At 42.1% G+C, this 20,465-nt stretch overlaps 1 protein-coding gene across 1 annotated transcript; it reads right to left on the bottom strand.

Moving 5' to 3' along the window:
- Positions 1-3,464: 3,464 nt before the first annotated feature.
- adam8b (ADAM metallopeptidase domain 8b) lies at positions 3,465-19,745 on the bottom strand. Its single transcript, XM_086304399.1, has 23 exons — positions 19,545-19,745; positions 17,403-17,512; positions 16,826-16,899; positions 16,664-16,739; positions 16,286-16,362; positions 15,788-15,986; positions 14,943-15,008; positions 14,800-14,862; positions 14,550-14,719; positions 14,386-14,467; positions 14,167-14,309; positions 13,847-14,033; positions 13,471-13,560; positions 11,665-11,881; positions 10,485-10,587; positions 10,228-10,396; positions 10,056-10,136; positions 9,369-9,453; positions 7,527-7,647; positions 7,286-7,445; positions 7,163-7,210; positions 6,530-6,580; positions 3,465-6,057 (listed from the first exon to the last, which is right to left on the bottom strand). The coding sequence occupies exons 1-23, from the start codon at positions 19,582-19,584 to the stop codon at positions 5,929-5,931; spliced, it is 2,541 nt and encodes an 846-aa protein (XP_086160525.1). The 5' UTR covers positions 19,585-19,745; the 3' UTR covers positions 3,465-5,928.
- Positions 19,746-20,465: the final 720 nt, after the last annotated feature.

The following is a 20,465-nucleotide window of genomic DNA, read 5'->3' as shown; positions in this document are numbered from 1 at the left end:
TTCCTGTGTCGATGCTTCTTTCAGTTACTCGGTGAGGAAAAGCTGGAGCCCGGCCAAACACTTGATTGCGGGCTGAACCCAACATAACAAGAAGGTTGTTATTTCCATCTGCGGTAGTTTATATTTGTTTGGGTTTGTCTCAGCTCCTCTGCCTCGCACTCTTGCAGAGGTTTATAATTTCATCCAATTTGTGGTTTAATCTGATCTATTCAGTTCAACTTTATAGCGCCAAATCACAACAGCACTGCTCTCAAGACACTTTGAGCAGCCAACCTCGACACGATTCACTTAACCGCCCCTCGAATACATCACGCAGCGATCACAGCAGTGAAACAAGCTGGATTTTGGGAATCCGATGAGTACACCTAAAGTGCATCTGTGACGACAGACGTGACACACTGATTAAATCAGAAGCATGATGCAGGTGGTCCCAAACTGTAGACAGGCTTAAACTCATCAGCTTTAAAAAATATTAACAAGATGAATATGGAATTTATGAGAAATGTACAATGCCTTTTTCCTCTGAGGGCTTTGGCTGCCAGACTTAGGATCAGTTGATTAGTTTTGTGTTCAATTGTATTATTCTGTTTTTGTTTTTACATGTACGGATTTAATTTCCTGCTAATTTCTTTCCCTTTTTTGTACTGCTGGGATTCTTCTGGTGGTCCCCGCTGACGTAGCAGCGTCCATATTATTTGCTTTTTGTAACCACGGACTGAAAATGCTTCCCAGATGTGCTGCTCCTCAGCGAGGAGGGCGGATCGTATTTGTTTGTGCTGAAACTTGAGTGTCTAGTCACAGTAATCATAGTCATAGTGGGTCATTGGCTGTGACACTGTGACAGCATGTAGCTCACTAACTGTAATGTTGTGCTTTTACGTTTAAGCTGACTAATTTGTCCTCAGATTTGACTCATCGAGAGTTGAGCTGCTTTTTACTGCTTGTCCATTTCTCTAATTGCAGCATCACTGATAAAAGGAAGGAAACGTCCTGACAGGACTTCCTGTACACGTTAGTGTTCTCTCGGTGTTTCTCAGGACTTCATAACAAACAAGCTTAATGCAAACAGTTTGATTGCACTCAGTGCGGTCACTGCTCTGTAATCGTGACTCAATAGAGGACGTTTTTTTGGGGGTTTTTTTTGGTCGGTATCAAAAAAGGGGAAGTTGGTATCATTCGAGATAACTTGACTCGGGTATTCAATAATTTTATCTGAGTCTTTTAAGAGTGAGTCAGTGCAGATGATCATCTTATTCACTCTTCTTCTCATGACCTGGTTTAAGTGTTTCTGGCTCAGCATCAACTGTTTTAGCACACGTCAGGAAGTGATTTGTCAGAAGTGTTACAAGCACGAAAAGTCATGCCAGGTCACAGCTGTCGGCCTCCGGATAGGCTTAGATTACAATCTTATCTCTGCACACTGAAACGTTTAGGACTAATACGCTGTTATTAGTAATATTCTGTTATTTTACCCCGAGTTTAAAATAGTTATAGGCAGGAAACGTAAACGTGGTTTGGGAGACCACACGGAGGTCACTCTGAAGTATGTTACCCTAGAAAGTGTTGTGGTTTTGTCCTGCAAAATGAGCTCAAAGCAGAGTAAACACACAGCTGGCTGCAGGGTTGAGTCGACGCCCGGATCTCTTTGAAGAGAAGGCTTCGTCATCGCGTATCAACTCGTGCAGAATGCGCTCGTTAAGTGGGCAGCAAGCACAGGCGAAACGTTCTGCTGCCAAACAAGCCACGCTCATTGTTAACTGTTGTTTTATTAGCCGTGAATCAGACGAGCTCTCGGAGAGAAACCACCAGCACCCGCCCCCTCTACTCAGTCCCACATTCCTCCAGGCTCGACTCCCATATCTGATTTACAGCAGAGCTTAAAGTCACATTTTCCCCCCTTTTTACAGTGAGATTTACACATCTGACATTAAATATTTGTGGGAGTTTGTCTAGCAGAGAGTCATATTTATGCTTCTCTTGTCTTCGTCCTGCAGTTTGCTGCTTCAGCTACTATGATAGTTTGGACAAAAGCGAGAGGGTTGCCGGTTTGGTGTGGAGGTCCTGAGGTCAGAGTCCTGACCTCAACTCCATCAAACACCTTTGCCAGAGCCGGTATCACAGAACATCAGTGTTTGATCTCAACAGAATAAACGCCTTCCAGCTCCTTTCATGGCCACTTGAGGCCGACTCCCATGTTAAAATGGTTTAAAGCAGAAATAAGCACGTTTAGGTTTGCTTCTATGGATATCTTCCCCTTTCATAACAAAAATCCAGAGGGTGAACTGCTCACTTACCCCTCCGTTTTTGTTTTTGAGTCCTGCTCTGCTTGTACGTGTAAACCTGCAATCAGCCAATCGCACGCATATCGCATGTAGACACGGTCAAGACAACTTGCTGAAGTTCAAACTGAGGATCTGAATGGGGAAGAGTGCTTGCTGCCAAACGTTGTGGCCTAAATATTTCAGAAACTGCTGATCTGCTGCAATTTTCCCACACAACCATCCCCGAGTTTACAGAAATTGGTCTGAAAGTGGAAAATGTCCAGCGTGTGGGAGGTCTATGGGGAGAAAAAGCCTCGCTGATGTCAGAAGCCGGTGGAGAATGGCCTGGCTTCTTCGAGCTGATAGGAAGGAGGCAGAAACTCAAATAACGACTCATTACAGTCAATGTATGCAGAAGAGCATCTCTGAATGCACACATCAGACCTTGAAGCTGATGGGCTACAGCAGCAGGAGGCCCCACGAGCATCACTCCTGTCAGCTAAGAGCAGGAAACTGAGGCTACAGTTCCCACAGGCTCACTCTAATGAGACAACAGCATAATATACATTGTATGAACAGTTTAGGATGCTGCTGGTTTAATGGTGAGCATCATTTAAACCCCTCAGCTTACTGACCGCAGTGTACCTGTCTTCCGATTGCTACTGCAGCATCCTGAACCTCAGATCGTTCGCTGTACTTGAATGGCCTCCAGTCGCCTGATATCAGTCCAGCAGAGCACCTCTGGGAGGTGATGGAACCTGAGGAAGGCTTCCAAGAATTAGGGAAGTTCAGAAGGGAAGAGGGGGTCCAGCATGGATGTTTGTGTTTTCTGTGCTGCAGTAAGACGTCACTTGAGCCTTTTATTGATTCACAGTGAAAGTTCTTGTTTCTCCAAAGAAAAGTGAGCAGCATTTCAGTTAACAGAAGACATTAAAAAAAAAAAAATGTCTGGATGCCAAACAGGAAACTCAGACGATAAAGTCTGAGTCCTCGCAGCTGCCTCTCAGACCTGCTTCCTTTAGCCGCTCATTAGAGACCAGTAAAGACACTGTTTGCTGGGGAAGAACAATAGAAGGCTGCTCGGTCAGTTAATTAAATGTTACACAAGGAAAACAAATCCAATGTAACGGATGTAATTTCCCTCTCATGTTTTGGACCACACCAATGAATTACACAGTCAGCTGATGCAACATGATCACACTGTCGAAATAAAGTGCACTTTATTCATTGCAACAGAAAGCGCTTCATGGGAATTCAAGTTTTTACATCTGATCATACGCAACTGATTACAATTAAAGAGGACCGTTATCATGTGAAATCATACGCTGTAGTTTTGGATTAATGACTACTTTGCAGTTCAACATATGAAACCTTCACAACTCTTCCTAGAAAAATATCAGTGCAGTTTAAGAGAAAACAAACAAAACAGTAATTTCTCCTCAAGGCTCCATTACATCCACCCATTCCCCACCTCTGTGGGACTGAACGAACAATGGAGCTTAAAAAGGTTTAAAGCTGAACCACAGTAACACACAGAGGCCACGTAACGGACGTACCTTCAAGTACAGTGCAAAGTAATGTAAAAAAAACACTTTGTAGAAGGCACAAAATGGCTGCGAAGGCACTGTAGGGACTGCATGAAAGTCAAAAATCCAAAAAAAGAAGGAAAAAAATACAGTTTCCCATTGATCTCTCAGTATCAACTGGAACTTTGTTTAATTTAAAAGAAAAAAAAGGCACAACAATCACAAACCAACAGGTAAAAAACATTTGAGGCTGCGTTTGCGTGCAGCTATTAGTGAAACCTCACCAGTCGCTCTGTTTTTGGTCTCAGCTGTTCATTTGGCTATTTTTACAAGCTGGTCTCCAAAGAAGAATTTAAATAAGAACAATTAAGGATGCAGACGAACGCTGTCTCGTGGTTGGTTCAAAAAGTTTTGAGTCCAGCATTTAAATAAAATAAAGGGTAGCACATCGTTAAAATTTTGAATAACGGCATTACAAAACCACTCGAATCAACATTTCACACCACTTAGAAACATGTTGGGATTAGTAACAGGTTTACAGACTGGCTGTTGTCACTCGCAGTTAGATTCTTCTACCTCTTTCTGATATTTTGGAGGTTATTTTGTTTTTCTTTCAGGCTGCTGGACTCAGAGTTCCTCCCTAAACCTATCATTTTGCTCACCAGGACATAGAAATTACACAACTGATCAAATTTGATTAAAAACAGTTTAAAACTTTGCAGACTTTCCCTAAAATATACTTTCAAAAATCTTTTTAACTGGAAGTGAAACATTGCCGGCATATTTGCTGCTGAAGAATTCTCCCATACATTTCCTGACTGTCTCCTAAAATGCCTCCAGCTCTTTTCTCACATGCAGTCTGCTTGAGATGAGTTTTCACTGCTGAATACACTCAGGCTAGTTAGGCTGAGAGCTGCCCGAGCTCCTGCCCATTGTTCTTTTACTGGAGCTGCAGCTTTTTTCACATTCATTATGAAGTTACAGATTCTTTTGTTTGTTGTGTTTTTACTGCTGAGTAAGCAACAGGCGTTTGCCGTCTCACACAAATCTCCATCAGGTAAGTAATAGGAAAGTTGATCACTTCTATTTGTTGGTGATCAGGTATTGTATTAGTATACACCATCAGTCAACGGTCTGATTTACTGTGTTACACAGCAGCCGTCTTTGATTCTGCATGGCCACACGGACATGAACCTAACAGGGCGTATTAGGGCCACTAAAATTTGTTGAAAAAAAGTCAAATTTACAAGAAAACGTACCAAATTTAAGAGAATAAATTTTTTACTTTACAAAAAAGAAAGTCTACAAGCAAATTTGTGCACAAAGACTGGAAAAAGTGGCAAACTGTCTTATAAATGTTCACCTCTGAAGCTTGAGTTTCCCCAATGCTGTAAAAAATGTTAAAAGTGCTCTGACATTATGCCTGTGCAATTTTAACAATGCAGGGTGGCCCATGATTTAGAGACCTTTGACATATAATTAGGATTTTCTTTCTTATTATGTTCAGACTAGTTGCTTAGTTTTGCTTTGCTCCTGTTTAATTACGTCCTAAATGAGTCCCAGCAACATTCAGATCTCTTTATATCACAGTGGAGCTGCAAGCTCAGTTCTGTGCAGGTATCAGGACAAGTGGCCCTTTGACATGGACACTTTTTCACATTATCTTATAAAAAATACTGATTAGAGCTGCTTGTAGAGGCACAGAGTGTGTGAGTGTCCCAAACAAGCTACAAACTGAACACATTACCATTCACGAAAAAGATAACTGCCTAATCATTTTCATGCAGTCCCTTAAACACTCATTAAATAAATACTGTAAAACAATATCTTATAAAAGTGCTTTACACGCGTTACACAGGAGGAAAACTGCAGCAGCAGTTAATTTAGAACGAACCCCACCACCAGAAAACAGCCAAGAAAAAAAAAATCAGACTTTTCCACAGCAGCTGTGCAGCTGTTGGTCTCGTGTCATTAAAGATACTCTCAGCTGGTGGAGCCTCGGTCTGCACAACATCTTTACCGGCTTTGAAGCGTAAACTTTTCCACAGAGCCGAGCGTCGGCGAGTCACTCGCTTTTAAAAAGTAAAACTACACCCTGGATGTCTCTGCTTTGGTACAAGTCGATACTCTTGATGAGGATTTCATGCGAGTCTGTGAACACGAGGCTTCGCTGGGGGCGGAGGAGGCGCGAAAGGCTTTATTCTGGTTGCCGGCGAAGGGCTGGGCTTGACCGGAGGTACGGGAGGAGGGGTTGGTTTCACTGCTTTGTTCTGAAAAACAAAAAATGATTCTTAGGTGAATTTATGAAAGCAAATTAGCAACTTCTGCACCTCAACACTGCTTCCTGTCATCGGGGTGGATGCTCATGTTAAACTAAAGTTTCAAATAATGATGGCTCTGCATGATGTCATGGAGATCCCTTATATTGTCACGTATTCCAACTCTGTTTTTAAAGAGGCACCCAATCGGTTTGTTTGAGACAGCTGATGAGCTCTAGCTTCACGAAGGCCCAGTGTGACATGCATAAGGATTATTTTGAGTTGTGAATCATGCAAAGCTACTCGAGTAAGTCCAAAAATAAAAAACGTAGAGCTGGAAAATGTTTGGGCAGACCAGTTGATCCCTATTGATCCCCAGAAAGAACATCTAAATATGAATGAATCAATGAAAATAAATAAAACGAGTGACCTTTATATGACGTCCTGGGGAAAAGTGTTTAAAATTCTCTGCCTTGGCGCTCACCTGTGTTTTATTCAGAGTTGGTAAAGGTTTAGATGGAGGTAGAGGTTTCATCTGTGGTGAAAAGGAAGAAGACTGTTATTTAACTGGGATTTAGAGCAGATGCTGACACTTTACAGGCTCCTAATGAACATTAAAGTCCAAGTTTGATCACATGGAAACCAAAAATCAACAATGACATTATTTCATAAAGCCACAGAGCTACACTGATGTTTATCAGTCCTCTGTGACTGGCTGTTCCAGTAAAGTCTGCAAAAATCAACAATCCTAAGCTGTTTTCATTAAACAGCTCAACACTGTAGACTAAACTACGTCCAAAAAAGCTGAGTTTAAAGCTGGGCTCAGTCCACACGATACCAGCAAAGAAACAGCTGACAGTTTCTTCTGATTGGCTGCCCCTCATAAAGATAAGATTGAGTGAGGTAATGAGTCACACAAAAAAAATGAAGCCTGAGCTTTTAGCTTGTAACCACGGTGATCTCATTATAATATTACACAGGGCAGAAAGTAAGGAAAAAAGATGGCAGGTCTCCTTTATGCATGTTATTTAACATAGTTTCATTTTTAAGCTTTAATAGACGCTCAAGTTGCTGCGATCTTCATTTTGCATTATGTCTTTAAAAACAAAAGTCTTACCGGCTCAGTTTCCGACGTGACTGACGATGAAGACGGTTTCAGCGGTGGCTGGAAAACAAAAAGCGGTTTGTCAGCATTTCACAGTAAAACTGAGACCTGCGTACACCTGGCTGCTCGGCGTACCTGTGGGGCGGGTCTGCAGGGGGTCACTCGACCCATCAGAGGGGTGCAGGCCTGTTTTGCTGTGGTCTCCATGAAGGTGGGCTGACTGATCTGAGGTCTTTCTTTACCACTTCCTTCTTGGAACGACGGGTTCAGCTTCCCTTCAGCTGAATGCACTTTCCTGTGAAGACAACATTTATTTATTTAGCCGGGAAGAAGAAGGAAAAGATGAAGAGTCCAGACCGCAGAGGGGGAAAACTACCTTGTAGCGATGTAGCGCTCCATGTCGTCCTTCTTACAGCACATCAGCCCAGCAATCAGCAGAGTGACGACCAGCAGGATGGAGACTGCTGCGCACACACCGGCTATCAGCCCAACCTGATCTGCAGGCAGAGGAAACGTAAAACTGCACTTAAGTACTGATGCGTCCTTTTTTGCACTCTTTATGTCTAAGTGCAATTAAATTCTGAACAGCATTGCCTTCAGAACTGCGTTAGTCCTTCATGGCATAGATTCAACAAGGTGCTGGAAACGTCCCTCAGAGACTTTGGCTCATATTGACTCTCTCCGTTAGCCACAGAGCTCCTGGAGTCATTGAGTCAGATGATGAAATCTGGTCATCTTCTGAGCAATAAAACTGGGTCACGTTTTCATTTTGTTCAGTTTAATTTAAGCTCTAACAAAGGGTCTTAAAGTTCTGCTAGAGCTCTCGTTAAAAGCAAAAACCAGACCCGATTTATATTTGTCCGATCTTCCCTTCAAGGTCGGCTCCTTGTGCACTCTGGACCAACTTCTCCAGCTACTTTGGGCTGCTCCCTTCCTCACCAGTGGGTATCTGGTGTGGTTTTACACCAGATGCTGTTCCAGATAGATTCCCAAAGGCATCCGTTTCTGCTCCCAGGGTCAAACCATGGATCTTTCGCTAGTTAGGTGACTGCACCAAACCACTGCACTATGTTGTGTGTCTTTGCCCCGTCTAAGTCCTGATCTCTCCACTTGAACTCGAGCTTTTCTTTGGCTCGTTCAGTAAGTAAATATTTAGTCTGGGTTTCATGTCGGTTGGTTTAATGGTTGAATGAGGATGCAGGAATCCTAATCCCCTCATTTCATTACTGCAGAACTTCATGTTGAACGACCACAGCGACCACACTTGGGTCACAGTTCTTGCTCTCTGAAAACAGCTGTTTGCTCCCAGCTCTCTGAGTAACAATGATCCTCGACACGAACAGTTTGTGGCCCAGGGTGAAATCACAAAAGAGCTCCTGAAAGTGGTCGGAGCAGGATTTCCACGGAGCGTTTTACAAACGGCAGCCACGCTGGAAGAAGCGATTGAAGATTATCTAAAAGCTAAATTTAAACCAGTCGCGGTTTTTGCTTTTTCTTTGGCCTCAGGAGCAAAATTTTCTGATCACGGCTTTTAAGTAACAAATAAAAATGAAGATTTTAGTTTAAATTTTACAACTAAATCGTGAGGAAGCTCTTGAACTGTGGCTAAAAACTCAATACGAAGCATCTTTTTCCCGTTTTAACAACTTACCAGCTTCTGATTTTGCAGAACGATTAGACTATCAAATCTGAAAATGTTATTTTCTAAGAGCAACATGAAAATGTTATGTAAAAGGAATTTTCCACACAAACAACAAGAGCAGTGTTCAGAGGAAGTTATGTCATCCTCTTATTTTCTTAATTAGCTTTAGTTTCACTAAATTTTTTGTTTTGTTCAGAGGAAAGTGTGTTTTAGAGTCTCTTCTTCCCCTTTTCTTTGGTACTATGTGGACAGAAAGTTGCACAATCATGAGGCGCAACTCAAGTTCAAGCTTCATGTGCAGAATGTAAATACATTCTGCACATGAAGCAGAGACAACCAAGTCTTCTACAAAAGAGTGTTGAAACTAAATTAGAGCAAACGGGGTCAGTGCTGGGAGGCTCTCATAATGAATCACTCATGTTTCTTATTCACTGGAAAAATGATTCAACAAGCAGCTGTGACCTGTTTTCATCTGAAAGTCTCATGGAGCCTGTAGATTACAACAGCAGCTGAACGTCTCTAAACGTCGTGCTTCATAGTTTATCGTGAACGTTAAATGCACCGCAGCGTCTGTACCTTGAGGTAAATCCGCGTACTGGACGTTGCATTTGGGAGGAGCCCAGCCGGGATTACAGTGGCACTCGTTCCTGTGATTACACACCTGCGGATAAAAAGCAGTTAAATGATTAAAAACACGAGTCGTGGAAGTGGAGCTCATGTTCAACGCGACTGGTTTGGATCGTGTTTGAAAGGCGTTTGCAGTTTTTTATCTGATCGTTTCTTCATTTTATTCAGTCAGTGTTTAAAGTCATTTATAGTTTCTTCCCCCGTCGTTAGGAGGCTGTTACATTCCTTGAGACTAGCTGCATTTGTCCAGTTTTAGTCTGCTGTGATGGCTAAAACAACATAAACAGTGCATTCCTCATCTCTTTTCTCATACCTAGCACCACTTTTAGTTTGACTTATTTGGTAATAACAGCTCTTTCTTTCTCTCTCGCTGCTTTTTCATCTCTTTTTTAATAATTTTTGGCTCTGAAGCTGCTATTGTTCCTGCCCCGTCTGCTCTCTGCTGTTTCTTCTACATCCCTCATTAAAACATCTAAGTTTATGGCTGCCTGTATGTCGCCTGACAGACTAAACTCAGGGCAAACATGGAGCTCGGGTTCAGTTTAACACCAGATGTTGTTTCAGGTGAGGGGATGAGGTGAAGGTTCATGTTTAATGGTGTGAAAATTACGGTTAGTTCTCTGATTTTGAACTTACTCCGTTGTTGTTGCACTTCTTTGCACAGTCCTCCCTCTTCCCGTAGGCTGACACATCCACACATCTGTTATTGAGGCAAACCTGAGCACAAACGTTTGATTCTGAGTAAAACGGCCAAAATATTCAAAGAAAATTAATCGTCCTGCAATGTGTCTCCCTGTGACAGTTTTACCTTATCCGGCGCACATTTCGTGCCACTCGGCACCATGTCCAGGTTTCTCCTCTTATCGTCGTCCACGGCGAGTTTGCACTCTTTGCCGTACATTGTGTTGTAGCTTGCCCGTTTCCCTGTGATAGACTCGCCTCCTTCCTCACAAAACATCGATCCGCACTTAACATCCCTACACAAAACAAAAGCATTAATCCAGAGCTTTGTGGTGCTTCTTCATCACTCTGAATTCAGGGTGAATGACAGATGGTGACACGTACTGTGGAGCACAACGAATGAAGCCGAATTTGTTCTTCCCACAGTTAGCGCCTTCCTCGCCACGCTGGTTCAGGTTGAAACATAAATCTGGTGCCACCTGGGCCCCTGGAAGAAGGCACAGAAGGAAAGCTTCATGTTAATCTGTCATTTATTGTCGGTCTGAGACTCTACATCCTTGCGTTTGCTATACTAATGCACCTCCGAGCACATGGGTTCAGCAGCGTTTTTAAATTCTAAGCGTCCAGAGATGCCAGAGTGGGATCGATGTCAGAGTTAAATATAACTAAAGTGACGAGGCGCCTTAACTGCACGCTGCTGAACTCATCAAAATGGCCAGAAAAGTACTGATCTAATGTGTTAGTCTTGCCTTTTATCAATGGACTGTATTTACAAACCTCTTATGAGACTTTCTTTGCAATCGCTTACATAACAAAATGTATTAAATATTTAGTTGGACAGATATCTTAAAGTTATTTCCACCACATGACAGTAAAATCTAAATGTTTGTAGACCAATGGCTAAAAGCTCCTTGAGGCTTATCTCATCTACTCAAAACAGTGCTGATTTATCCCTAAACGAACCAAGAAGTAACGCCGGAGGGTGGGGCGGGGGACAAGCTAAGGCCTGCAGTTCCCCTCATGGCCACTTGAGGCCCCAAAAGCCAGTCAGTTCCCAAAGACTTCCCTTGTTAAAATGTCCAACTTTACTGGAGCATTTTTGCATGTTTCGGTGTAACAGCTGCAGGCTGGATGATTATTTTTAAATAACTCATTCATTAGGATGCTGTTAAGCCTCAGAGTCAGCGGTGTGGTGCTTTGGTTCACAGGCAGCCTGTTAGAGCTCACCTACGCTAACCCGAGCCACTGAGCTCAACCTGTTCTCTGTGTCTGTGCTGTTGGAGCCTTTCAGGACTTTTTTTAATGGAATCACAAGCTGTACAGTTTAAGCGTGCAGCTTGCTAACCACCAGGTGATAACCTCGTGCTCCATCCTCGTGTCTGGATATGGTCAGCGAGGCTTCAAAATGCACAGCCAAAAACCAAAGTCACATTTTTATATACAAACCCTGAGGTGCACCTTTCTAACTGAGCGTGCAGATATCAGCCAAGAAAGCAAAAGAGCCTCAAACTGGGACTTCCCAAACCAGCAGCTGATGTCTTCGATAGCAGCATGCTGAGCGTACCTGGTCCAAAAAGCCTCCAGCAGTGATGCTCCTGGGTGGGACACTGGCCGTTGTAGCAGTATCCCTGGACAGTGCCGCTGCCCTGGAGCGTTTTGTAGCAGGGCTTGCCGTTCATCTCGAAGCTGTCTTCAGGACAATCCGACGACAGTCCGGTGCAGAACTCGGGCAGGTCGCAGGTCCCGGCTGACTGCCTGCACACGCTCCCAGATGACTTCAACTGAACAAAAATAATATTTTAGTGTTTTGACCTTCTGTATGTACCAGATCTGGACAATAATTCGCTTGTAGGTTTTTGTAGCACTGTTCCAGGCCTTGAAACTGTCAGTTGAGGAAGGATGTGGTGAGTTATAAAAAACTGAAACAGCAGGGTGTTATCCTCCCTTTCCTGTTAGTGCTGAACAGCGGGTGTAAGAGTAACCTTACATTTATTAGCCAGAGGCGGGGTGTGTCTTTAGGAAAGGTCCTGAACTTCACAGAGAATGGGGATTGTTATATCCCAACAGCTACAACAGAAAATCGGCATTCATTTCATTTACTGGACAGATTGTCAAAAAATTCTGAAATATTCATAATCCTGAGTATTAATCTTGATCTATTTTAGTGACGCGCTGACTTTCCTGCAAATTTTCAGTAAAATATCTCAGCAGTTACCAGAAGGCGAGCCTCTGATCGTCCTCCAAGGCCTTCATGAAGATATCTTTTGAAATATTTTTGCAAAACATGGCATACTTTGACAGTGCCTGACTTTTTTTTTAAAATATAGCACATCAATATTTCTCAGTTATATAAAAAAGATATTTCAGTATCTACTCAATGTAGATAAGAGGATTAATGTTCCCAGGAGAAAAATCTTACTCATTACAACATCCAGAACCACCTACTGAGAAACTAGCTGCTGGTGTGTGCAATCGTTTTTGTGACACAGTGACGTTAATGACTGTTTTTCCATAAAACGTCCCCGGTGGGAGCCAGCTCAGCACAAAAGAGGTGTGCTGGGAGCTTCGTGGGTTTCTGTGGCTGAGCTGCTCCATGCACTGCATGTTTTACAGATTCTGGAAGTTCAAATCATTGACAACTTTCACTACCTCACTAAAGTTGGCAACTATCTGTGACACACGGCAGAGAAGCTGCACATATGGCTCGAATTATCATTATTTATTCTGGTGTGCTTTACAAAATGTGTCATTGCATTAGGCAGAGCAGGAGTTGAGAAAAACATAGCAGCTTCGTTCAGAATCCAGCTGATGTGTGCAGAGATTAGCAGCACACACACACACACACAGCTGTGTGTTGCATTGATATTTGGGATAAACTGTATACATAATGTTCTTAAAATTCTGGAGAAAGCCCGGGAAATTACTGAGTGAAAAGCATCTCCCACAGCTTTATTTGGAAATTACTCTGAGGAGAAAAGAGAGTCTGGGGTTTGACGTTTTCAGCCAACACGTCGCTAAATTTGAGACTCGGATGTTTTTGTGAATGTGAGCTCTGTTAGTTATCAAATCACAGACCGGCTTCAGAGCCAGATTCCAAAAATGTGTCAGGGAATAATTTAAAACACATGCTGAACGTATTTTTGTCTCCAGAGAGTTTTAAACTTCATCGAGAACTCGATTAATCACAGCTGGACCTGTGATTAGTATTAATGTCCTCGCAGCACGCTGACGCTCTGAATCTACATTCAAATTTAGGTTGTTTTCTGCACCTTTGTTTAGATGCAACGTGCTTTGGAATGAGGCGTCTTATACTGTGTAGGTACGGATTAATATAAAGCCACATTAGAAGGGAGCAGAGCAGCTTCAGTACCTGACACTTCTCACAGCACTGTCCGTGAGCACACTGGGATCCTGCAGTCAACCGACAAGTCGAGGCATCGCAGCAGGGATTGTTGCATTCCTGCAAAAAACACAAAGACACACAACGTTTGTTTCTGTGCACACACTTGATCCTCAAACATGGCTGCAGCGATGAAGGCAGTGACCTCACCCAGGAATTCTCCCCCTTCTGATGAGGTGTGAGCACACTAGAAAGCTATTTTAAATTTGAACTCTTTAAGGCTGCAGCTCTGCACACGCTACCTGCCCTAACCTCAGACAGGAAACCACAGCAGTGGGATAAAATGGAAGAACCTAAATAGCATCTCCCTTCAGCAAAGGACATATTTAAACGTAGCTGGGGTTACCTCCACCGTGCCACAGTCACACTCCTCTCCGGGCTCCATCATGCCGTTGCCGCAGCGGGGGCCCACGGCGATGATCCTGGAGGAGGTGGGCTTTTGCAGGCAGCTGGGCTGAGCTCGCTCCAGGAATTCAGCGAGCTGAGAAAGACTGCAGCTGCTGAACAACTCCGGAAACATTTGATTTCCTGCCCTGTGGGAGGAACAAGGAGATCTGGGCTCAGCTTAAGGTTCAGCGCACCCCTGCTCTGATTTTAACGGTTTACAAATGGGAAAATGTTTGCAGATGCAAAAAATTCTACATCTGCTCTGGTCTGCATTTTTACCTGAGCTTTTCTGCCATGACACAATCCTTCCCGCTGAAGGTGGAACCGCACGTGCAGTCTGGAGCGTCGTGGGAAAGGCCAAAGTTATGTCCCATCTCATGGGCGATAGTGGAGGCGAGGCCTATTGGGTTTTCATGGTGATCCTGAAGGAGAAAAAGGAATCAGTATCACCTCCATCGTCCATCCTGATGAACGAGAGTCAGACGCCATTACTCCCACCTGATTCACGCCTCCTGAGTTTCCGGTGCACATGGCGAACTTATTTGCCAGTCCGACTGTTTCTCCGTCAAAATCTCTCCAGCTGTTAAAGACAAAAACGCACCGTCAGGTCAAGCCGGCGGCATCACTGCAATTAAAACATCTGCACAAATGTCAATCCTCACGTCACAAACTGGGCGTTGTCGTGCTTCACCCTCAGCAGGAGGTCGTCCTGACGCCACGCCAGGAACTTGTCCAGCGTGGCTTCTGAACTGTGGCTGACGTCGATGAGGTCTTTGTTCGACCAAATCTCCAACCCCACCAGCAGGACGCGGATGTTCAGACGCCGATACAGCTGCGGGCGGAGGAGGAGACCGTCAGGAACAGATGTGCTAAGACACGTCAAACATCTTAAACAGCTGGACGCAAACTCACCTTATCGATGTGATTCACGACTCCGAGGATACGGGATTCAGTATTGCTTCCATATTTTTTATACTGCAGGAGAAAAGGAGGCGAATGTGTCAGATTTACTCAGCGATGAGGGTGAAGTTTTATTTAAAGTGAGACGTTATTACCTCAGCGTTGTCCACCACAACATACAGCTCGACAAACCTCTGAGGACCCGGCGTGGGATTCGATTTCTGAAAGGAAACACAAAAAAAACTGTGAAATACACGCCAACATGACACATCAACCTCATTATTTATTGATTATTTACTCACTTATGTGCTTTTACTACACATCTACACACATTAAAATGGAACAAGGGGACAATAAAAGAGGACCACTCCTCTGCAAATAAAAATGTGAGCGAATGAATTCAAGTCCTGCATTCCAAATATATTTACACAGAGGTTCTAACTGACTTCATCGGTGTGACCCCTTCTATTTGGAGAAATCTAACTATTAATGGTGTTTCTGCTACCCGGTGGAGCTCAGGCAGAGCTGAGCTGCTAGCTGACGGTGCAGAGACGGACCGTGTTTCCTTATCCGCAGAGCAGACTTTAAAGTAAGGTTTGCAAAGCTCTGTGCGAGAGAAGATCCTCGAGATGGGATGAACACACAGGATGAACATGTGTGTTCATCTGTTCTCGATATCAGGAGACGTCTGAACGATCATTTCTGTCCCAAGACGAACCCTGACTCATCGTATGTAACAGAACAGTGGCTGGAATTCACAAACACGCACACAAAAATCAAACTAAGTAAAGGAAAGGTCCCAGCTGACCTCCTCGGGGTCAAGTTTCGATTTTACAGCCAATCTGAACATTAGTATCATTCATGGGATGGATGTTTGATCTGCTTTCTTAAAATTCACTGAGGAAAACGTGCCTATCTTCTAGCTGCGGTTCCTTCAGTGTTATAAAAACTTTTGTATTATATGAAGGTGAAAGAAAACTACACTGGCACTAGAGCATACCCATGATCTGGACCTGAAGAGTCCAGCGACCTGAGGGCCCTGGTCCTGGTCGTAGAGTAGGGTGGTGTTGGATGAATAGCCACAGCTGGGCCTGCCGCTGATTTTCAGGTGCTCCTGTCTGTAAACGGCATGATCGCCATCGTCCGTCTGCCCCAGAGGCTCGATCAGGTAAACCTGCTGCCGGGCTCTCAGGAAGCCACTGCACATCGACATTAAAGAAATAACTTTATTCGTCTGCCAAGAACAGAAGAGATGTGACTTTGATCCTTATAAAAACATAAAAGCTTTCAAACAGACGTAATGGGTCGTTAAGGGGCATTAAGGGTGAAACGGCGGTACCCGGGCACAGAGCAGCAATGCGACGAGCAGAAAAACAACCAGGTTGCTAAATATGAAGCAAGGCGTTTCTCAAGAACCTGAGAAACTTTCTCTACAGATGATGTAAGTGATAAAACAGGAAGTCCTATGTTGTAAAAATATCTATCGCTGCTCTCTTACCTCATGCCAGAACAAATCCCCACGCTCACCGAGGAGTCATCCATGCCTTCGATGTGACCGTGATAGTAGCAATGATCCTAAAAACACGGATCGGTCAGTGAGGCCGGCTGGTACAGACATCGCTCACGCAGAGATTCTTTGTTTTTGCTTCCATAAAAATCACAATTAGAAGTCTAAAATGTTCGATTTTTATCATTTCTGGGGCAATAAAAAGTTTTTGAAACAGCTCCTTCTCCTTTAAAACAGGACTCGAGGCTATTTTACATAAATAAGTCAAATTTTTTAAACATTTTTTATGTTGCAAAAAGTGAAAAACATATCATTTGAGATTGAACAAACAAGATTTTACTTAATCATTTAAATAAAGTTAAAACGCACTTGTTTCGGTGATGTTGTCACCCGTTTGCCATCTTCAGTATAATGTGTTTCAGTGTAGTCTCTCCCAATAAGGTTCCTATAAAATTGAAATTCATTTTCATGTATTTATATATAATAACATATATATAATATTTGCATTTGCTGAGCAGAAATGAAACTCACCTGTTTTTTTCCAGAAGAATTGTGTGATTTCTCCCTTCGATGGCCAACTCGTACCGAACTGTATCAGGATAAAGCTGCAGAGAAACGTGCACAAGTCACAGGGCGGCGTTTAACCTCCTGAACATCTTTCACTTGTGGGAAAAAAGGCAAGGAAGGAAAATACCTGTGCAGGTAAAAGTCCTGCACCCAAACATGTGCTTCTGATTTATGATAACACATAGTTTGCACATTTTTAATCTGCAAAGCAGCTAGTGAAACTGCACTGATAAATTAGCTGTTATTAGGAAAACATGTTGAAATGCTGAGAACACAGAGGTTGGTTTTTCAGTCCCGGGTGTCGCTAATCTCATCCAAAATGACTTAAAAACACAAAATTAAAGGATGCTTACAATATGCATTAACACAATAAAGATCAGCTTGATGTCAGAGAACTATTGGAAGAATATTCCTATCTGACATGGAAAAACCAGCACAACGATACTCAGTAACGTATGCAGATTCCACTATTTTTAATAATGAATCACATGAGAAATATTTTAGAGAGAGCACCGGTGATGTGCAGCTGAGGCGTCAGTACCTGCGGGTGGTCCTGAAGGCTCCTCCTGTGTCTCTCCTGGAGTCTCTGAGGTCGGACCACCTCGTAACGCTCCACGTGAGACAACGTCCCCGAGCTGTGCACGATACAAACTACACACCACAAACACTGAGTCACTGTCTGTATATGATCATGAAGGAGTAGTGCAGATGCCAAGCAAATTTAGGCAAATTCAGCCCAAAAACAGACTGTCTGATGTAAAAAGAAGCATTCAAGAATACAGAGTCTGCAACATCTGCTCACATCTGACTGCATCAGTGCATGCATCTAGGTTTCACTCATTTGAGCTCTGTGGGAGTCACCCCATAACAAAATCTAGAGCATACAGGAGAAGACAATCATGGTGGCGGAAATGTTCGGGCGTGGAGTTGCTTTGCAGCTTTTAGTAAAATCTGCAACAGTGCTTATGTTTAATATGAGGCCATCAGTCCAAAAGTTAGAAATGACCCAGAAACGGACCCTTTAAATATTGCCTAACGTGCCCTTTTTTTTTTTAAGTTTTCTCCAGTGAATATTCTGAAAACAGATCAAACATCCAGGTTTCTGTTTAGTGAAACTATGACTTTGGCTTCAGATTGTGACACTTGGACTGGGTGTAAAATTTATTTCAGAATCAGAATCCTTTATTGATCCCTAGGGGAAATTATTTTGGTTACAGTGCTCCAGTATAAACAGTAACATAGACAGACAATATATACAATATATGCATGATTTATATACATATAAGTCACTTATTGATAAATAGCTGAATAAGAAGAAGAGCGTGTAGCTATTGCAGTACAGTGTGTTAAGTGGATGAGTTGCACTTCTTCCAAATCAGAAATTTTTGATTTGACTGTTTTTTGTTTTAATGTAATTACACATACATGTGTAACTGGGGGCCAGACCTGATTGGTCTTTAAAAGTGTAAACTGCAGTGAGATCATTAAAAGCTGATGTTGTGATGCCAGCTTTACTGCAAACAAGTGAAAAAGTATAGAAAGCTAAAATAGTTTCCAGATCTAGACGAGCTCTTTGAATCCTAAAAACAAAAAATGCCACAGCTGTGACAGAAACTGTTGCATTAAATGTGGCATCCCTCAAGGATCGATTTTAGATCCTCTTCTATTGTCGTCTTTGCATTTCAGAAGCACAATATTTACGTTTAGTGTCATCTACCTGCCTCACCTCACAGCGACTGATGGCAAAAAAACTTTTCTCAACTAAAAATTAGGCAAAACTGAAGTTATTTTATTTCCATTATTTGACTTAATTTCCAGGTCCTACGTATTTATATTTTTGGCTTAATCATTTTAAAATCTTATTTTATTTAATGATCATATTTTAAGAATTATTTAGATTTTCTTTTGCTTTGTGCTGATTTTTATCATGTTCTTCTGTGTGTTTTATTTTGAAGACCTCCCGGTATTTTAAACTGAATTCACTTGCTCTTTTTAAAAAGCATTTTTTCTTATGCCAGGATAATTATGTGATTTTTATAAAATTTCATATAAAATAATAATAATAATTTAACTAGAAATAATATCCCCTGTTGAACATTTTTAGAATATACTTGTTTTTACACTTAAAGAAAGGGAAACATTAGCGAGGGGTTTTTATTAATGCAGTTGTTTTACTAAACCTGCCTCAGCTTGATCAAATCGTTTTTCTTGGTCATGACTTTCTTACTAATAGATTTTAAATCTCAAATTTCTTCTTAAATAAAGGGCAAACATATCTAAGACCACACGTGTCTACCTATCCATCACCTCAGATGATCTAATTGTTTCATGTTTCCTCCTCTGTACTGCTGAGAAGTTAGATGTATAATCAAATACTGTATTTTAAAGGCACATCAGATCTTTTAAGAGCGTTAATATTTATTAGTAAAGCAACATAACTTGTAAATAAAACAGTAAATTGGTTAAAGAAAAACAACATTTGCGTAAATAAAGAGGGAAATACTGTTATAAACTGAACCATATGTTTTCTTTTACAGGGACTTTAAACCCTTTTTAAACCACATAAACTTCTGCTCGCCTATTAATAGTTCGAAGCTTCTCTGCCAGACTTCATTCACTTTTCTGCTGATTTAGCGGCAGCCTGTTGCTCTTCGTAAAACTTTGTTGGAGTTAAAAGTCTTACCGCATGTGAGCCACAGTAAGAACAAGTCCTCTCCCATCATGATGCGCTCTGCTCGGGCCCAGCCGATCACCTCCCGTTACTCCGTCGTGAATCAGCCGCTTCCAGGCAGCGACTCCCCCGAGCTTCGTTCTTATCTCCGCCCCGCAGACTTACCGGATACCCAACGTTAAGCCAACTGTGGCTACACTTCCGGTGTAATAAAGCTTTAAAAAATAAAGTCAAATTTTATTTATGTGTCGCCAAATCGCAGTTGCCTCAGGTGGCTTTAAGGTGTAAGGTAAGAAATCCCCAGACAACTCCCTATGAGCAAGCACAGTGGGAACACCCAAAATATGTGTAGATGTAGAAATCATACATCGTACTGTAGTATGACACGTGGGAGTCATGTATACGTGGAAACAACAGCTTAAGATTTAAACTAAAAATATTAATCTTATTATCATAAAAACTATGAGACCTTTAAGCTATGATTAATAACTTGGGTCAGCATAAACCGAATAATCAAAGCTTTTCAAAAAGTTCAGACACCAGTGAATTGAGATTATTTCCCTTACAGTCATTTCTGTCGACCCCAATATGGAAAATTCTCTAAATTTACAGTATATTCTCTGTATTCACAGACATTTCTGTTAATCCCCATGCAGTTAGGACTGTTTTAAAAGTATAATATCTATCTATATATATCTATATATATAGATATATATATATAATGTTTTGGTCCTGGTTTTCGCAAAGAAGGTTAAATTTTTTAACTAAACCTTAGAAAATCTTCAACAATCATAAATCTAAACATCACCTGATTTATTTTTATTTTACCTTTTAATGTATGACATATTAAAAAGTTCAAATAACGTACCAAGAGTAAGAAAACATGTTGAGTTGACTGAAGAAAGTTTTTAGCTCAAAAACATCTGAAGGGTG

Source organism: Aulonocara sp. 'chitande type north' Nkhata Bay, linkage group LG8 (assembly GCF_057382095.1).
Source record: "Aulonocara sp. 'chitande type north' Nkhata Bay isolate Kocher_YH1m ecotype deep benthic linkage group LG8, A_spYH_male_GT1.1, whole genome shotgun sequence".
Classification (NCBI taxonomy): Eukaryota; Metazoa; Chordata; class Actinopteri; order Cichliformes; family Cichlidae; genus Aulonocara; species Aulonocara sp. 'chitande type north' Nkhata Bay.
The sequence above is the reverse complement of the archived record's forward strand: the minus strand, read 5'-3'. Positions and strand labels throughout refer to the sequence as shown.